Source organism: Solea senegalensis, linkage group LG9, assembly GCF_019176455.1.
Source record: "Solea senegalensis isolate Sse05_10M linkage group LG9, IFAPA_SoseM_1, whole genome shotgun sequence".
Taxonomy (NCBI): Eukaryota; Metazoa; Chordata; class Actinopteri; order Pleuronectiformes; family Soleidae; genus Solea; species Solea senegalensis.
In genome coordinates, this window is record NC_058029.1 from 18,859,941 (window position 1) to 18,877,364 (window position 17,424).

Here is a 17,424-nt window from a genome sequence, read left to right on the forward strand (position 1 = left end):
ACATTTGGAAGGACAGGGGTGAAAATTAAAAGGGCATCTAATGTGCACCGGTAGGACTGACACCTATGCTTCAGGCAGGCATGTCCAAAGTGTGACCTCGGGCCAAAGACAGCCTGGTCTTGGGGACAGAATTTCATGTAGACTTCGATGGACACTAAATAGACACTAAGATGGCATTAAAAGAGTTTTAAATCAAAAAGGCACCTGTACAGAAGCATGAATTTATCCTATTAGGGCACCTGCTGAACATCACATTTCCCACAGGTATAGAAGGACATCCTTTACAGCACAGCATCACTTTCTATCACCAAGATGGGCATTTTCTATACATTACTGTACATCATTTCCTCCCTGGACATCCTTTGGTACCCTTTTTGATTGGAAGGGCACCCAAAACACTACCCTTTGTATGCCACTGTCTATAGTTTTTCAATAACAAAATGTATAATATTATTATTATTATTATTATTATTAATGATAATAATAATTATTATTGTGACATGTATTACTATTATGGGTCGCAACCTATATAATAATAACCCAGGTGTTTAATATAATTATTTTGAGTTTCTCTTTAGAATAATAAATGCAAATGCATTTATAATGTGAATGTTTTTTGTTTGTGTTGCTTGTTGTTTTACCCATGCTCTTACCTGCTTTTCGCATGGATTTATTCGCTGTGACTGAGTTGAACTTGTACCGGAAGTGTTTATCATCCCCGGAAGTTTACCCCTGGCTCGACCAACAACAGAAAAAAGCAATGGCGGGGGATCTTTCAACGGAGCTTCTTTTTCTAGATACGTTTAAACACCAGAGTGCAGAGGTAACGCTTCTCTCGCCTCTCAACGCTGTTGTATATTTCCCACAGAACTGCCCGTATTCAAACATGATATCTTGTTTATTCAGGAGTTTGGGACAGTGATGCTCAACTTACAAGCTAACGATGCTAGCATAGCGTAGGCTCGCGCATGACAACGCTGCGGTTCACAGCTTTAATTGAATCACAATATCTTCACTCTTTATCGCACCAGAGATGCACCTTAAGTTTGTGTTTACTGACGCAATAGTGTAATATTGCAGCTGTCTTTGGCATTCCTGTGTAGTGTCTGTGCTAGTTAGCTATGTGGCTAATGCTGACTTAAACGCAGGAAGAATTTAATATTTTATATGTTCTGCCATGGAGGACATAATGTGTAAGATTTTGGAAGTTTCAATACTGTGTTTTAAGATGAGGACATATTTGCAAATAGAACATTAATTATGGTAGATTATTCCAGAGCTCATTTTTGAAAAGGAAATACAGATTACATTGAATTGCAATCACTATATAAATGAGTTACCTGTTTAGCTATCAAGTTACCACAAACAAAAAGGCATATCTTTTAAACTCATACATGTGTAGTATGAAATAGTAAGGATATTTGATATATGAAAAAAATGACTGTTAAATGTGGTTATTTTATACAAGAAAATGTTATATCAATATATTTAAATGGATGAAAATAAACCACGGGTGATCATCTTGGCCATCTAAATATTGATTCTAATTATGATCGATTGTCTTCAGCTAACCAACGTTGATGTGGTGCGGTTTCCTTGTGGGGTGCTGATCACAGAAGTGCGGGTCATCCCTCCAGGAATCAAAGCTCACAGCAACCTACCAGACAGCAGAGCGTTTGGGTAAGAGCTACAGTATACACAAATACATCTCACTGGGTACACTGATCTGAATATATTGCAGGCTGATCATTTAACACTCAGTGCTTCCTCTGTCAGATATATTAAAGGAGGAACAATAATACCATCTTAACATGATATTTTGGCCTTTTGGCGTGGTTGTGGTTTAAAAAAAAATACATTTGGGGTGATTACTTGAGTAGAAAGGAGACTCTAAACATGCAAGAAGGATTTTTATCGTTGCAACATTTTAAAGTGAAGATGTTTCATAAAAAATGCCACAAATTGTTATGTTCAATCAACCAATATTTAACAAACTACAACTACTATAAATCAAATCTGTACTTGCTGTGACCAACCAGGTTATTTAAGTAGGTTATTCAAAGCATATCCAAACAATTGTGTGATTTATTGGATGGTTCAGTGTCTTTTGTTTGCGTCTATTTTCCCGGGTTGATGCCATGATGTTTGATAAGAGGGCTTTGTGAGGACCATACTATCTGTTGTGTGACACCTTGTTCTTTGTGTCTCTGAGGGTAGTTGTTATTATTTCATGACAATGGCTGTGTATTTGGCAAATCTTACATGATATTGCATGACAACTATAAACACACATGCAGTAGATGCACCGGTCTAATAAAATCAATCAGTATCAATGATTCCAATTGTCAATAAATAGGGTTTCTCCGTCTTTGTCTTAAATTTTTTTCTTCTACCAACCTGTTGGATCAGTTGAATCATGGGCGGTTTTGTTTTGGCAGAGAAAACGTTGAATTGGTACATCCCCATTGGCTGGAAATCCTTGACCTAATTGGCAATGATTGCCTCTGGACTTGTTTGTTTGCTACAGATACCTGAGATGTGTGTAGATATGTATGCCTGTAGGAAATGGAGAGGCCCACTATATCAGCCAAATGCATGAGTGAATTTGACACCTGATCTCTATTGTTGAGTGGGTTCTGGTTCTCACTGAGACTGTTGGATAATGAGTGATGTAATGTAAGCAAATGAAAAGTCTTGGTATCTAAAAGTGTAAACCGACCTGGCTTTTGTGTGGCATATCAAGGTGTCAAGTTGTTTTGGTTATTGGTGTTATATTAAAAATACTACTTTTCTGTCCTCTTGTGTATGTAGGGAAAACATAAACAATTGAATCTCCTGAATCCTAATATTCTTATGACAAGCAACACAATCAAAACATTATGCACTGATGCAAGAATGTATTGCAGAGCTGAACACATTGTTCTGTTGTGATGTCGGATCCTTGAGCATCTGTTATGTTAATAAAAATACAATACTAGTGAAGCATGTAGGATAAAAGTGGACTGAGCTCTAATTGTATATGTACTTGTGTGTTTCCAGGGAGACATCTCCTCACGCCTTCCAGTTGGAGCTGTTTTTCAATAATCTCACCAAATCCAACAGCCCCACCTTCCACAGACTGGGCAGGTCAGAATAACTTCAATCTTTTCTCCTCACTCTTAATCTCTGTGTTTCCTGGTTAGATTTTATTAAGTGCTTATAAGTCAGTCTCACCTACAAAGCCTGTCATGGTAGCATCTGCACACCACTCTCTCAGGCCAGATTGCACCCACCCATTTTCAGTTCTCTTTGTTCCTATCCTGGCTAACTGGTATCTCCAGAAACTCAACCCCACCCACAGTAACTAAAAGTGACACAAAGGCTCAGAGGTCCCACTTATGTACATGAGTGGGAATCTTTCAGTCAAGGGTTTTTATTCTAACTTCAGTTGTGCACAGTAGCACTAGCATGAACCTGTGTTTTTAAGTGTCAAAGTGTTGTCACACAACCAAACCAACATCATTTTGGCAGGAAGAGCCCTGTTCACATCAGACAAAATATAAATGGCAGCATACAAACCAGGTAATATGTCAGACAACTTGCCTCTTTGCCCGATGTTTTCATAAAAAGTGAAGATAGTGGATCGCTGTTGTATTGTAGGCCAGGATGCCAAAGAGAACCAGATTGCCAAAGATACAGAGGACACCAGAGGTTGATCACTGCTATAAAACACACTCAAAATGAGAATAGAAGATGGAGTGACGGGAAGCTGCAGGCAGCTTACCGTAATCCACTTGTAGATTGATCACTTCATTTCAGATATTGTCGTGAATCACAACACTGATTTTGACATCCAGATTTACAGCTTCATAGCACGGCATTTAAGGGAATCATAACTTGGAGTGAAACCACGTGTTACTGGTGTGAATGCGCATTGGTATTTAATTTAAAGCCTTACTGTATTTAGACTCACACTGACATTTATAAAAGCCCCACTCTATTTGACAAAGTTAGAGACACGATGATTATTGTAAGTTAAGTTACCCCTTAACTGCCGACCTGGAAGCTTCAGATCTGGATGCCAACTTCAGCATCTTTAAAAACTCCAAAGCTAACTAACTTAAATGTCTTGTTAATTTTATGAGGGAAAGTTTATCAGAAAGTTGAGCAGCTTACAGTTTGGAACCAGTTACAGCTTGAAACCAGTGCTGGTTTCAAGCTGTAACTGGAAAGACTTCCTGCCAAAATGTGGTTTGCACAAACTGAGTCACGTGACTTCTGGAGTTCTATTGAATGGGCCATAGATCACAATAAGAGAGTTCTTCTCTAGACACAATTGCCATTATTAAATATAGACATACACCAGTTCATTAGTCTGCTTTAAATTTACATAATTGTTATAATCTCTTTCTGTCTTGCTGTTTCCCCTCAGTCTAGAGTATGATGAGAACAAGTCCATCGTATTCCGACCCAATGGAAAGGTAAATGTTTATCCACAAAACAAAAGAGATTCTGTGTTTTTGTCCCTTTCGATTTGTGAATATCTAAATTGGTTTGTGCGTGCAGGTGAACACCGACGGCCTTGTGCTGCGTGGATGGTACACCAGTCTGACTGTGGCAGTATATGGTACAGCAGAACGCTCACATGGACATGGCCAAGACTCGCCCCCTCCTCCACCACCTCCACCCCCCCAACAGCCAAGTGGGCCCAAGAGGATTGTTAAACAAGGTGGACATCTATACACTGAAATTCACACTCACCTTCTAAGACTCAGACTTCGTTGTTGGCTTGTCACATTTTTAATCTATTTTTCTGTTTGTGTTTTAAGAGTGGGAAAAAGATGATCAATACAACGGGAGCCCACCTAGACCAGCACCCAGAGGGCCTCGTACTCCACCTGGACCACCACCTCCAGATGATGATGATGAGGAGCAGGTCCAAGTGACAGGTTTGTGCTCTGCAATCTCATTGTCATCCACTGTCAATTCCCGATTTACCAGCAATGTGAGACATGCTACAAAAGTTAAATTGAATAAATATATAAGTATTTTCACTGTTGATATGCAGCATCTTTTGCGCTTTTCAGTGGAGACTCTGCACAGTTAAGAGTGACAAGGTTGCAATGCGGTTGAGGCACACATTCACATGTACATTGAAACGTACATCCATTGCAACATGCCTATTGATCTTGGCACGTCTGCATTGCACCAAGATATTTTCTGGAATGCTGGGAGCACTTTCACCATGTCTCTTAACACTTGGATCAAAGAAGTGTGTCAATATGTTCTTTGTCAGGTCTGAAATAAGCTTTGAACCTCCAGGAGGAGGAGATAATGCACACACACCCAGAGATCCTTTTGCTTCTTTTTTTTCCTGAAACATACACCAACTGCTGTGATTGAACTTGTATACTGATAATCCATTCTCTTCATTTAGATTTTTTCTTAGTTTAAGGTGTTAATTCATTCAGTAATTTCAATGACTCCACACTCATCTCAGCAGCTCCCAGCTTATGGTTGCTTAGTAACAGAAGTACAACCCCTCAAGTGCCTTTGTTTACAACAATTCTTCCATACATTTTTTCAAGAGTTTTTCAGATGCTGCATGAGAACTGCTCCTTATTCAGTTATGTTAATTTAGTCATATTGATGTTTTTCGTGTTTGAATCTGTGTGCTGTATTTTTTGTACATTAGATTTCTGTTCATTTACTGCAATAGGAAAATATGTGTCCATCCATACACATAATGTTCTTTATGATGGGTTACATATCTAAAGCAAGTGGCTGCATACTGATTACACAATAATGAAATCCAGTGCTTGACTGCCAAGTGGAGAAACTAAAAAAAGTTGAAAAAGTTGCATGCTTTAGGAAATGGTTACTGTTAATGTAAAAGTATGAGCATTTATGTTGTAAACAGGCTAAAATATACAGTACCACTATAGGCACAGATCAAACAAATACCTTTTATTTTTGCTAACATGGTTTGCATATGTGTGCCCCTCCGTGGTTTGGTGAGTTAAACTGTGCACCCTCTGGTCTTTGTTGTGACTTTTTCACAGTGGGTGTGGTCAAAGACGAGCCGGGCGAGGGCCGTGATGACTACCTAGAGGCCGTTTCACCTGAGAGATCGCTGCCTGCTGATGAGCCATACTCTGATGCTGAACAAGAGGAAGAAGGCGATGAGGAGGAAGAGGAGGAGCAGGAGGAGGAGGAAGATGCAAGGACAGAGGGGAGTGCTCCTGAGGAGGAGGAGGAAGAAGAGGAGGAGGAAGATGAGGGTGAGGACGAGGAAGAGGAGATGGAGGAAGGTAGGGGAGTTCTATGTGAGGGTTAGGATAGGCTGCAATCCCAAATGGACTCAGCCCTGACCTCTTGGTTCTGAAAGCTCTCCAGGGGCCACAGGAGATGGGTTCATTTGGGACTGATCTGAGAGAGTGTGTACGCTCTGGCATGCTACATCCATCTACAACTGCTGGGTGCTCCAATCTCTCAAGTAGCCCGTCCCGGTCTACTCTGAGTGCTTATGATCAAGATTCATAAGCTGCTGTGTGCAGGCGTGTCTCAAACATACTCACAGCCATGGCTGAGCTTGTGCTGTAGTCTCATCCTGCATGTCAAACTAACCCTGCATGAGGGGAGTAATGCTGCCATGTGTGAGTAGGTTGGCCAAGGTATGCATTGATGAAAAATCAAGGGAATATGTAGAAGTCACTAGCCTCCTTATTCTCATCCATTTTCATGTACATTTTTTAATTCAAATTATATTTAAACCTTTTTGCAATCAATTTGATGTGAATTAACTATCAAATTTCCCTGTCGTGTTTTTCTCCCATTCTGCCAGGTGATGATGGTTATGAGCAGATTTCCAGTGATGAAGATGATCTGGATAATGGTAGCTTCAAGTTGCCCACCTTTGACATGGACTACACTCCTGAGGACCTGGCATCAGTCCCACCCGTCCAGTTTGACCCCTATGAGCGAGAACTCAGACCCCTGCTCTACTTCACCCCTCCGTACAAGACTCGTTTTGATATCCAGCTTGAAAAGTCCAGTGTGGAGGAGCCAAGGGATGCTGGTGATACTAAAGAGCTGCCAGGTGGAGAGGAAGCTGAGGCTGTTGCCCAAGTGAAAGAGCTTCTAGCGAGCGTTGGTGAGGAACGAGATGCTCGCTGGGTCACTGCTCTGGAAGAGGTACCTGGACTTCTGGCCAAAGGGTTGGCGTATTTAATTAAACAGGGAGAGGGTGAGGAGGAGGATTTGGTTAGAGTCTTAGTCAAGTGGACTCTCCAAGCTCTGAGTATGGAGATTGCTCTCACACAACCCATTGCTCTTAACCTCAGACAATTGAAAGCAGGTGCCAAGCTAGCATCATACCTGGCAGATTGTCCACAGGGACTCACCGTGCTGCTGTGTGAAGGTGCCCTGGGCGTGCTACTGGAGCTGCTCCACACCAACCATGTGTCTTCCACTCTGAAGCTGAGTATCCTGAGAGCTCTGGACGCTTTGATTAGCACTCCTGCTGGGGTGGAAGCATTCCTACACACAGGAGAGTCGGAGAAGAGTGGTTATCAGGTTAGCATTGACAGTTTCTTCTCTAATTTCCAAACAGCTATTGCAGGTTTAAATTTCCCCAGAGCTTGAGAACAACCAAGCAACAAAATACTTTGATCTTTTAACTAGAATATGCTTTTGTCATGATTTGATTCTATCGCAGTACTGTTGCTGATCCAATTGTGCTGATTTAATGTGATTGGATACTATCAATACTTTTTCCTCCTTAAACCAAAATAGAATGATACATTTCTTGAGGCACTTATACAGTGACAGTGATATTTCCATAATCCATGCACATTGCATGTCAATCAGTCAGTTTAATTTATCTAAATTGTTTCATTTAGCTGCCCCTGCTAATAAAATAGTGTTGTTTAGCTTTGTTTAGTGCTGTAATAAAATAAAATAAAATATTTGACTAAAATGAATAGAGTCTGAATATACAGTATACAGAGCCATTAAGTATGCCACCTCACACTCTCACTATTTCACACTTTCAAACAAAGAAATGCTAACTTGTTGAAGAAACATTTTTCTTTCTGATTAAGTTTGGTCACTGAGCTCTGTATCCCTTACAGCATCTTGTCCAGCTATTCCTGCGTGAAGAAACAGTGAGGGTCATAACTGCTGGCAACGCCATTATACAGAAAAGTCACATGTATGAGGTACTGGTTGACCTACAGCATACAGCATCAGCATGGAGTGAAACACAGCAGGTACTTAACACGTGTGTGTATACATGTATATGTATACATTTGTAACTTCACAGAGTGAGTTTGTTTCTTTACTAATTACAACTATCATGGACAGGAGGACATAGAAGATGCTGAGAACGCCATGGAGGAGGAACCGTCACTGAACTCGCCTCCTGTGAGCGAAGCAGAGCTTGATAGGTTGACAGGAGTTTTGGAGGAGTTACATCACCTGCTAGAGACCGCCTCTCACTGTATGGTGCAGCCACCTGGAAAAGCCTTCCCAACCACTGCAAGAATAACAGGACCACAAGAGAGAGATGATCCATATCCAGCACTGTATCGGTAAGAATTATTTCAAAAAGGACTCTGAGATCATTTCCACCATCATGGGCTAAAGGATAACACTTTGTTATTACCAAAAATTCACTTCCCACAAAAATACAAAAACTAATAACTCGTCACTATTTACTATTGCTATAAAAAAAAAGTAATCAAAATTCTAAATCAAGAAAATTTTACCATATCACTCACATATCCAAGTGAATTTCAAAAATAAATCCTAACTGAAGAAATAGCTGCTCACAAAAGGAACAATATATTAACTTTTAAACGAACTTGGGACCCTTTCGTAACCTCCCTACCGAATCCTACAATCTATACTACATCACATACTTAACCATAGCCCATAAAATTAAAGGTATTTGTGTCTTATTGATTGGATTTCTAATATTGCATGTCTTTTTCAGGTACATGCATACTTGCCATTTCTTGGAGAGCACAACTGTGGTGCTGTCTGCAGCTGCAGCAGCTGGGCACGTAGGTGTCACTCAGGCTGTTCGAGAGCTCCTGCGCTTCCTGTCGCTCACTCAGCCAGGTCTGCTCTTTCTCGTCGCCCAGCCTGCTCCCACCAACCTGCTGCTGCGTCTTCTGGCATCAATGGCAGAGGCCGAGGGGGAGGAGAGTGCGTTTACAGGAGGAGAGGGAACTCTCACTGGGCCCGGGTTTGGTGAAGAGGGCTTTGCTGTGTGGCTTATGCAGGCGCTGCATGCTCTGCAAGGTGTGTCTGAGCTGATGAGCCATGTAGCGGCAGGAGGAGAGGGGGGAGCTGGACTCGAGGAAGGTGACAATGCAGAGGTACTGGGCATGCTCCATGCGCTTTATCTGATGACCTTCACTCAGACTGGTCGCAGTGCTGTGTCCCACGTTTTTAGCCTGGACAACAACCTCTCGTGTCTGGTTACCCTGCTTCAGCACCACAGCAAAGATGGGCAGAGGTATAGCTGTTGGCTTCTACTTTTTTTGTTCCCCTTTCTGTATCACTTGGTCCAATTTTCAGACAGCTTTGCTTTGGTTTGATATATTTCTTTTTTCCTGACTTCTCTTTCAGTGAAGCAAAGGCTCGCAAAGCAGTGACGTATAATTATGCCTGTATGCTGGTGTTACTGGTGGTGCAGAGCTCTCTTGATCTGCGGATGATGGAGCAGTTCGCTTCTCCACTTCTTTCCTTAGCCAAGGCTGATGAAACCAATGCCAAATTACAGGGTAATTTGTTGTCAAGCACTCGCTCACAATGTAGTACTGCTGTATAAGAACATTTTTATGCAAATGTACTTTATGTGCTTTTGTTCCTCAGAGCTCAATAAATGGCTGGAACCTCTGGAGAAACTTCGCTTTGAGATTGGCAGCATTCCGACCCTCCTTGATTACATAAAGCGGGTAAAGAGCTCCCAATCAGTGTATATTATCTTGAAGTAAAGCCGCATTTCACTATGTTTAAAATTCTTCTAGATTTGCCTTTCATTCTCCTATATTTTTGTGAGTGATAAATCTCTTCATTTCCAAGTCTTCAAGTGTTTGGGCAGCTGCCATTACATTTGAAGGTCCAATGTGTAAAAATTAGTGACATCTAATGATGAGGCTACAGATTGCAGTTTTTATTACCATGGAACTAGGGTGTCACATGCCAGAAAGGATGTTGTTCTTCTCTGGTGGTGTTGTAAACGTATTTCGAAATGTGAAATGCACTACTGGTTTGTCCACTGCTGCTGTAGAAATGTGGATGATTGTGTCCTCTGTTAAATAAGGCCATTGCCGAAAATCAATACAAATGCATCATTAAAGGAATCAAGGTCTAATACGACGCTAACCATCAAGAAGAATATGTTTGCATCAGATTAATCATTTTCATTCATCTGATACTTATAGAGCTGATGTATCAGTTTTATCAGTAAATTCTGCAACAACAGTACAGTGTTGTCTCCATGTCCAGCTGACAAGGTGGCTCATTGCTCTGAAACCTAAACAAACCTCATCTAACCCTGAATGCTGCTCTTTACTGACACATCTAAAAGTACTCCACCTACCTGCTCCGTAGCTTATTTTAGTCAAGGTTATGTGTAAATGTTGAGTGCTGTATATCTTTATGTGCTTTTCTATTGATTTTAGAATGTGGAAAACGTGTTGACTGCTGATGGAACTGGACTCGTAACTGCACTCAGGTGCCTCTGTCATATTGGCTGCCCCCCTCCTGCTGTGGAAGGTATAATATATCTGTCTTCCCTTATTTTTTCAAAGGTTTTAGTGTTTTTTTTTATTTATAGTTCATTTCACATTCAAATCAGTCTTTATTACAGTTTCAATACAAGAATAGACAAATAAATAAATCAATCTATTCTGTTGTAATGTAACATGTTACAAGTCCTTAATTGTCCAAAGCATATCATGTGCAGGTAGCGTCCTCTGCTCCTTGAAAAAAGATAGTCAGTTTCTCCAGTTTTTTGAGCAAGATTGCTCCTCTGGTCCTCAGACCTATGGTCATCCTTTGTACATACAGTATCATTGACTATGTCTCCTGTTTGAAAATAACGTGGTAATTGTAGATGATAAGCATTCACACATCTGTGCTAAAACATTGATAGAAATTATGTTTTGTGTTTCAAAATGTGTGCATGAACCATAAACAATAAATTAATATTTATTTCTCCTTCTTTAAATGATACTGAAGAAAATGTTATTGATACTTTTATATCGTTTGTGAATTATTGCCCAGCCCTAAACCCTCGTAATGTTTTATTTGTTTTTTTATAGGTCATTAACATTTAGTGTAGATTTTTATTTGCATTAGTTTGAATATTCATTACACTGCTGTAAATTTTCCACCATGTCTTCCCCCTCCCTGCAGGTCAGCAGAAGGATCTTAAGTGGAGTCTTGCAGGGGTCCAACTGTTCTCAGGCGAAGGTCTGGACACTTGTGTGCATGTGCTTCAAAAGCTGTGCAGCATTTTGCTGCAGCCATGGCGTGTACATGGACACATGGGCCCCACGCCGCAGAGATGCATGATCCTCAGTATTTGTATCAGCACTCTCAGGTTGTTGCGGACTATGCTGACAGAGCTACTCCGTGGAGGCGCTTTTCAGTTCAGGGACACTCGTGTGGCCAGCGTGCTGGTGACTCTCCACATGATTGTTTGCTCCATCCCTGCATCAGGTCGTCTGGACGGGGAGGAAACCAGAGTGCAGGCATTTATTGTTGATGTGCTGCTCACCTTCACACAGGGTGTCAGCGAACAGGTTAGTGAGGGAGGGTAAATGCATGTTTTTTTGCCAATAAATATGATGTGAAGTGTGTCACGTTTAGTCATTTTTCTGAAACAATGTGTGTGTTTGCTGCAGGTGACTCATACAGAAGAGACTCTGGCCAGTAACACTTGGTCACTGATGCTGAAAGAGGTGTTGAACTCACTGCTCAAAGCCCCTGAAGGTTTGTTCTCTGGCCTGACACTGCTGTCCGAGCTCCTGCCTCTTCCACTGCCAATGCAAAGCACTCAGGTACTTTATCCCATTCTGCCCCTTTTTATACCAAGCTCAGAATCAGAAATACTTTATTAATCACTGTGGGGGAAATTGTTCTGTTCTGTACTTTTACTGTCATCATGGCTGCCAGGGGCTGAAAGAAAATATCTAATAGTGTTTTTTTTGTTTTTTTTCACCAGATATGACAATTGTGATTAGATTTTTGATATAATTTAATACAAGTCAGGGTTCAGTTCAGTAGTCACTGTGTTACAGAATTATGCTCTTAATGAGTATTACCACATGACAGTGTTAAAAGCACAGTATGTAATTTCTACCACTAGGTGGTCTAAACAATGACAAAAGGCCTAGTGTGAGATGTTGGGGAGCAGCATGATGTGACTGATCCTCTTTGTTGCTTTGTTTTCCATCTTTATTTCTAGTTGCATGTGGCACACAATTTTTGGCTTTTTTAAAACGTGTGACCACTGACCAACCAATTCCTCCTCACTTTCTCAGAGGAGCATTTAAAGTATTTAACAGTATATTATTTATGGCGATTATTGAAGGCAAACCCGATGTTCAAAAAATGTTCAATTATATTTTTTAACCATGAGATACTCGGCATCCTACCTGAAAGATACTATTTCCAACAAGTGTAGTGTAGTTTTTTTTTTTTTTTAAATTTGCACTGAAGATAAAACAATAAAAAATAGAATAATTACATTAGTATTAATATTAATTATTAGTAGCCTTTGTGATATACTAATTGTGCTATTTCAAATTGTGATTTGTATTCAAATACACTGAATTGGTCAGCTCTCTCTCTCTCTCTCTCTCTCTCTCCCTCTCTCCCTCTCTCCCTCTCCCTCTCTCTCTCTCTCTCTCTCTCTCCCTCTCTCTCTCTCTCTCTCTCTCTCTCTCTCTCTCTGCAGGTGATATCAGTCCAAGATGTGGCTGTAGCCCTTAACACAAGGAAGCTGTGGAGCATGCACATTCGGGCACAGTGGAAAGTGTTTTCAGAAGCACTGAAGTGTGTGTGTGCAACCACCTGCCCTCCTCTCTTAGCTATGCTCAGGAGAGTGTGTGTTCAACTGGCAGACCTGTCTTCACTCACTGCAACACTCACTATGAAGACCCTGGTGGAACTGCTGCTGGAGGAACTGCAGCCGTCAGTAACGCACACCCACCCACATACTCGGCTATCTGTTTTTGTGCTGTAAATTGTGTTTTAATAGTACAATTTTTTTTTGCTAACTTCAGGGTGGAAGGTAAAAATGTGTGCTGGGCCCAGACACTACGCCTGCTCTCTTTGATGGACACCCTGGTGTCACAGAGAGCTTGTAAGAGCGCAGCATTGCACCTGCTCTCTGGGTCTGTGTCTGGAGATGAACAACTGGCTGAACTGTTCCCCTTGCTTCTGTCCCTGTTGATTCCTCCAACTGACCACTGCTCACAACAGCAGCAATGCAGTGAACTAGTGGGTACAATATTTCAGTCACTGTGTGACCAGGTAAGAAAGGCAAATAAAACACAAGTCCATACAAGGAGAAAGATGAAACCTAAAAATAAAAACCTCTGTCTTTTTCAGGACATTTCTTTAGTGGTTTCTCCACCTAGTGAAAGCTGTGTGTCTGAGGCTGAACAGCTGGCAAATGCACTTCCGGGACGAGACATGATGTCATCGGTTTGCAATTCTTTGCTGGAGGTTTTGGGCAATGATGAGAGCAGCGTCCCACTCCTCCTCACCTGCATCAGGACTTTAACATTCCTCTCAGAGCATGACTATGGACTCTACCATGTGAAATTGTAATGATATTTCTGTCACTCTACATTTATGATCCCCTTTTAGACGTAGTGACCTTCTCTTAGTTAAACAAGACTTTGATCACACTTTGTCTTTCTTTCAGTGCACTGAAGAAACATGGCACAGGACTGTGTGCTCTGTTAAAGAGGCTGGTTTTGTCATTCAACAAGGACTCAGCGGATCTACTCTCTGCTCTGCTCGACTTCCTCAGACAGATTCTCAACACAGACGCAATGGTTTGTGCCTCTGGTTTTATGGCTGGTTCATGATTTACATGGGAAAGATTTAGAATGAGATTTGCAACAGCTTCAAGTTGTCTTCATCACTGTTATCATCAGTCACTAAGTGCTACAATCCCAACAGCTATAGGAGGTGGGATGCGTGTTTCAAAGAGATGACGTTAAAAAAGTCAAAACACAAGAAAACATTGTAACAGTTTTGTGTATGTGATAACTGTTGGATCTGTCTTTGCTCCAATCCAGAGTGTTGAGGAGGGTCTGAGATCTGGTGAAGAGTCCTCCTTCTCTACTGCTCCACGTTTGTGGCTGTCGGGCTTTGAGATGAAAGCTCTGCTGCACTGGGAGGAGTCTGAGTCACATCCTCTTCAAACTTTGGAGAAAGAGATCACAGTAAAGCTATGCACCCATAACATGCATGTTTTTTTTTCAAGAAGAGATAGATATTTCATTTGGTGTGTTTATGTTTTTGTCTGTAGAAACTATGCAAGGAAGACGAATCACTGGAGGCCATATTGGAAAATGTGATTGTTCTTAGGCAGACACTGGAAACGGCTACTGACACTCCACCAGCAGCTGAGACTGAGCCCACTCTGCCGCCAGCTGAGACACTCGGGGCTCAGTTCAACCACAGGTACGGTCTCTGTCTGGATGACACAAAATAACATTTTAGTCTGTTAATTTTTTTCTTTCATCCTTTTTTTTGAGCCTTCATCCCATTTACTATTTTACCGCCAAGCACTATGGAACATGGCAAAATTATATAATCAGATGTTCAGAATAAACCGTTATCAACATGACTTTTATTACTTCAGTTACAACCACAGTTAAACCTCAGGAACTGATATAACCTGAGATTTTTTACTATGTATTTACTTGTGTGTCTTTATATGCAGAACTGTGTTTATTCTGTCGGAGGCTCTTGATGAGCACCTGAAGGCTCTGTGGTTTTCTCCCTTTCAAACTGATGACATAGAAACAGACCTTGATGTGGTAAGTAAGTGTGTGTGTAGACAGTCTGTACCTTTGCAAGAATCTAGGTGTTCCCTACCTTCAATCATTAACACTGATCTAATCTTTATTTATAATCAATACATTACTTACTGTATAATTTTTACTATAGTGCTTTAAATGTCTCTACAAAGCTACAAGCAGCATGTTTGAACAGGATTACATTACATGAGCAACAATATGGACCTTTAAAAAACAAAAACTAAAAATTGGGTAAATTGCTACTTATATAGGATAAAGAACAATGAAATCTACAGTAACAAAGAAAAAACAAACTGTGATGCGTCATCTTACAAAGTATTGCATAATTGCAAGGAGTAACCATGTCTGTAGTTGTATGTTGTTGTAGTTGTAGACCAAAAGTTAATTAAGCTGTCAATTTAAATACTCTGTCGTCCTTGCAATGGAAACTCTTAATACATTAAAGAAGATTGTTAGTGTAGATTCTGTGTATTTTGTGAGCTGCTGTAGTTACAGGTCATCAACAACAGAGTGTGCATTCTGTATGAAACCGTCACAATGCCTCTCTTTCTGTTTGGCAGGTGAAGGTGGATCTGGTGGGTTTGGCTCAGGAGTGTTGTCCAGAACTGGACCTAAAGGCTGAGCTGGAGCGCTCCTTCCTGTCCGAACCTTCTTCTCCTGGACATACCAAAGCTACAAAAGGCTTCAGACTGGGCAAACACAAGCATGAGACATTCATTACATCCAGGTGCAATTTAGTGTTCACGTGTGTGTTTTTTCAGAATATGTTTTGTTCAGTATATTACAGAATATAATCTTGTGCCTGTCCCTGCAGTGGTAAATCGGACTACATTGAGCCTGCTAAAAGAGCTCACATTATGGCTGCTCCAAGAGGTCGAGGAGGCCGCGGAGGCTTTGGGCAAAATCTCTGCCGTCCCCACGATATCTTCCGCCAGCGCAAACAGAACACTTCTCGTCCTCCCAGTATGCATGTGGATGATTTTGTGGCAGCAGAGTTTAAGGACATCACGACCCCACTTGGGCTTTTGCCCCCAAAACGGTTGCCAAAGAGTTCACCCAAACCTCCCACCAGAGGACTGTTCACAGGCAACAGAGGCAGAGCCACGTTCCACAGCCAGACTCGCTTTTTCACTCCACCACAACCTAAAGGTGTATTGCTCTCTGGTAGGTTCAAGCAGCTCATGCACACACACTGAGTCACAAATACACACAGTCTTAGACCTGTGTTTATGATCACAGTTTGTACAGTTAGAACCTCCTGTCAATTACACTCTGAAATAGACCTGCACGATTTAAGGAAAAATCATTCTTTCATTTCTTTTGTGTGGTTATGAATCCAGCCCTCAATGATTGGTGTTTTTTTTCCATTGATGGATGTCCTATTATTTTGTACATTTCACATTAGAAATCACTTTTTATGTGTAATTTAGTGTTCCCTTAATTTATTTTGAGCAGTAAACTCAAGTAGACGTGTACCTTTTTTTTAATATATTGTGTAGCCCTACTTTGAAATGTCACTCTAAATTTAATGTAATAGCATGACAAAGCAAAACAGTTTGACAATTAATTTCTATCATAAATGGGTTTGAATTTATAAAAAGTTTGGGAATAGAGTTTGGAATTTCTACTTAGTGCGGGTCAGACTCTCCTCTTCCCCAGTAGAGGGTGACAAATCTTGTGTTGTGATTTTGTAAGGTAACTACGCTCGTCGAGATGGTGGCAGAGGAGGTTCATCTTGGAGCGGCCAAGTTCCAGCTGTCACTCACAGAGGAACCTACAGTGAACCCAGAGGAGGCCAGAGCAACTTCACCCGTGGACCACTGCCTTCCAGGCAACCCCCAGCAAGTATGACGTGCACATGTTTGTCATGATGATGCAGTATGTACTTGTAAAGCATTGAATTGCAAAATCCATTGCCCCGTCTCTTTCAGGTGCATATCGTCTGGCTCCTAGAGACCGTGCTCCACGGGGCAGAGGAGGCACCGGGCTGTCGTGGCCCAGCGGAGGAGCCGGAGGTGGCGGTGCTGGTGGAGGAGGCGGAGGAGGAGGCAGAGGATCTCAGGGGAGCAAGTTCAGTGGAGGAGGTGGGAGTGGTGGTGGGAGGGGCAGACATGTTCGCTCCTTTACCAGGTAAATATACCTGGGCAATGACTACAGCCTGTCATGGCAACAAATGGACCAATCAGGATAACATATATGCTGTCTCCATGGAAACATGGAGGGACAGTGTTGTCACAATGACATACAGACTCTGTGTTGATGTTTTATGTTTTGTTATGAGTTGTATTCGGAGAATAAAGGTGATAGTAACTGAGCTTTTACTTATTATTGATGAACACCTTATGAGCTGATGCAGATGTGACCATGA

The 17,424-nt window shown here is 41.4% G+C and overlaps 1 protein-coding gene across 2 annotated transcripts; it reads left to right on the forward strand.

Moving 5' to 3' along the window:
* Nucleotides 1-730: 730 nt before the first annotated feature.
* Nucleotides 731-17,370, forward strand: virma (vir like m6A methyltransferase associated). 2 transcript variants are annotated; one of them, XM_044034787.1, is made up of 27 exons: nt 731-823; nt 1,568-1,680; nt 3,040-3,126; nt 4,412-4,460; nt 4,546-4,708; nt 4,809-4,928; nt 6,042-6,290; nt 6,824-7,554; nt 8,112-8,249; nt 8,344-8,570; nt 8,975-9,502; nt 9,616-9,770; nt 9,862-9,944; nt 10,674-10,767; nt 11,410-11,798; nt 11,901-12,056; nt 12,956-13,191; nt 13,284-13,533; nt 13,612-13,829; nt 13,931-14,063; nt 14,310-14,456; nt 14,543-14,697; nt 14,960-15,056; nt 15,617-15,783; nt 15,871-16,220; nt 16,752-16,901; nt 16,988-17,370. In XM_044034787.1, the coding sequence occupies exons 1-27, from the start codon at nt 761-763 to the stop codon at nt 17,188-17,190; spliced, it is 5,451 nt and encodes a 1,816-aa protein (XP_043890722.1). In that variant the 5' UTR covers nt 731-760; the 3' UTR covers nt 17,191-17,370. The 2 variants fall into 2 exon arrangements, with proteins under 2 accessions (XP_043890722.1, XP_043890723.1); XM_044034788.1 differs by having other exon boundaries at nt 6,042-6,260.
* The last annotated feature ends 54 nt before the right edge of the window (nt 17,371-17,424 follow it).

What these genes read in the sequence shown, in the direction of transcription:
- virma (XM_044034787.1), top strand. Translation starts at nt 761, where the DNA reads ATGGCGGGGGATCTTTCAACGGAGCTTCTTTTTCTAGATACGTTTAAA. An exon ending in CGGAGAAGAGTGGTTATCAG is followed by an intron (nt 7,555 to 8,111) that starts GTTAGCATTGAC and finishes TATCCCTTACAG; the next exon opens with CATCTTGTCCAGCTATTCCT. An exon ending in TAGAAACAGACCTTGATGTG is followed by an intron (nt 15,057 to 15,616) that starts GTAAGTAAGTGT and finishes TCTGTTTGGCAG; the next exon opens with GTGAAGGTGGATCTGGTGGG.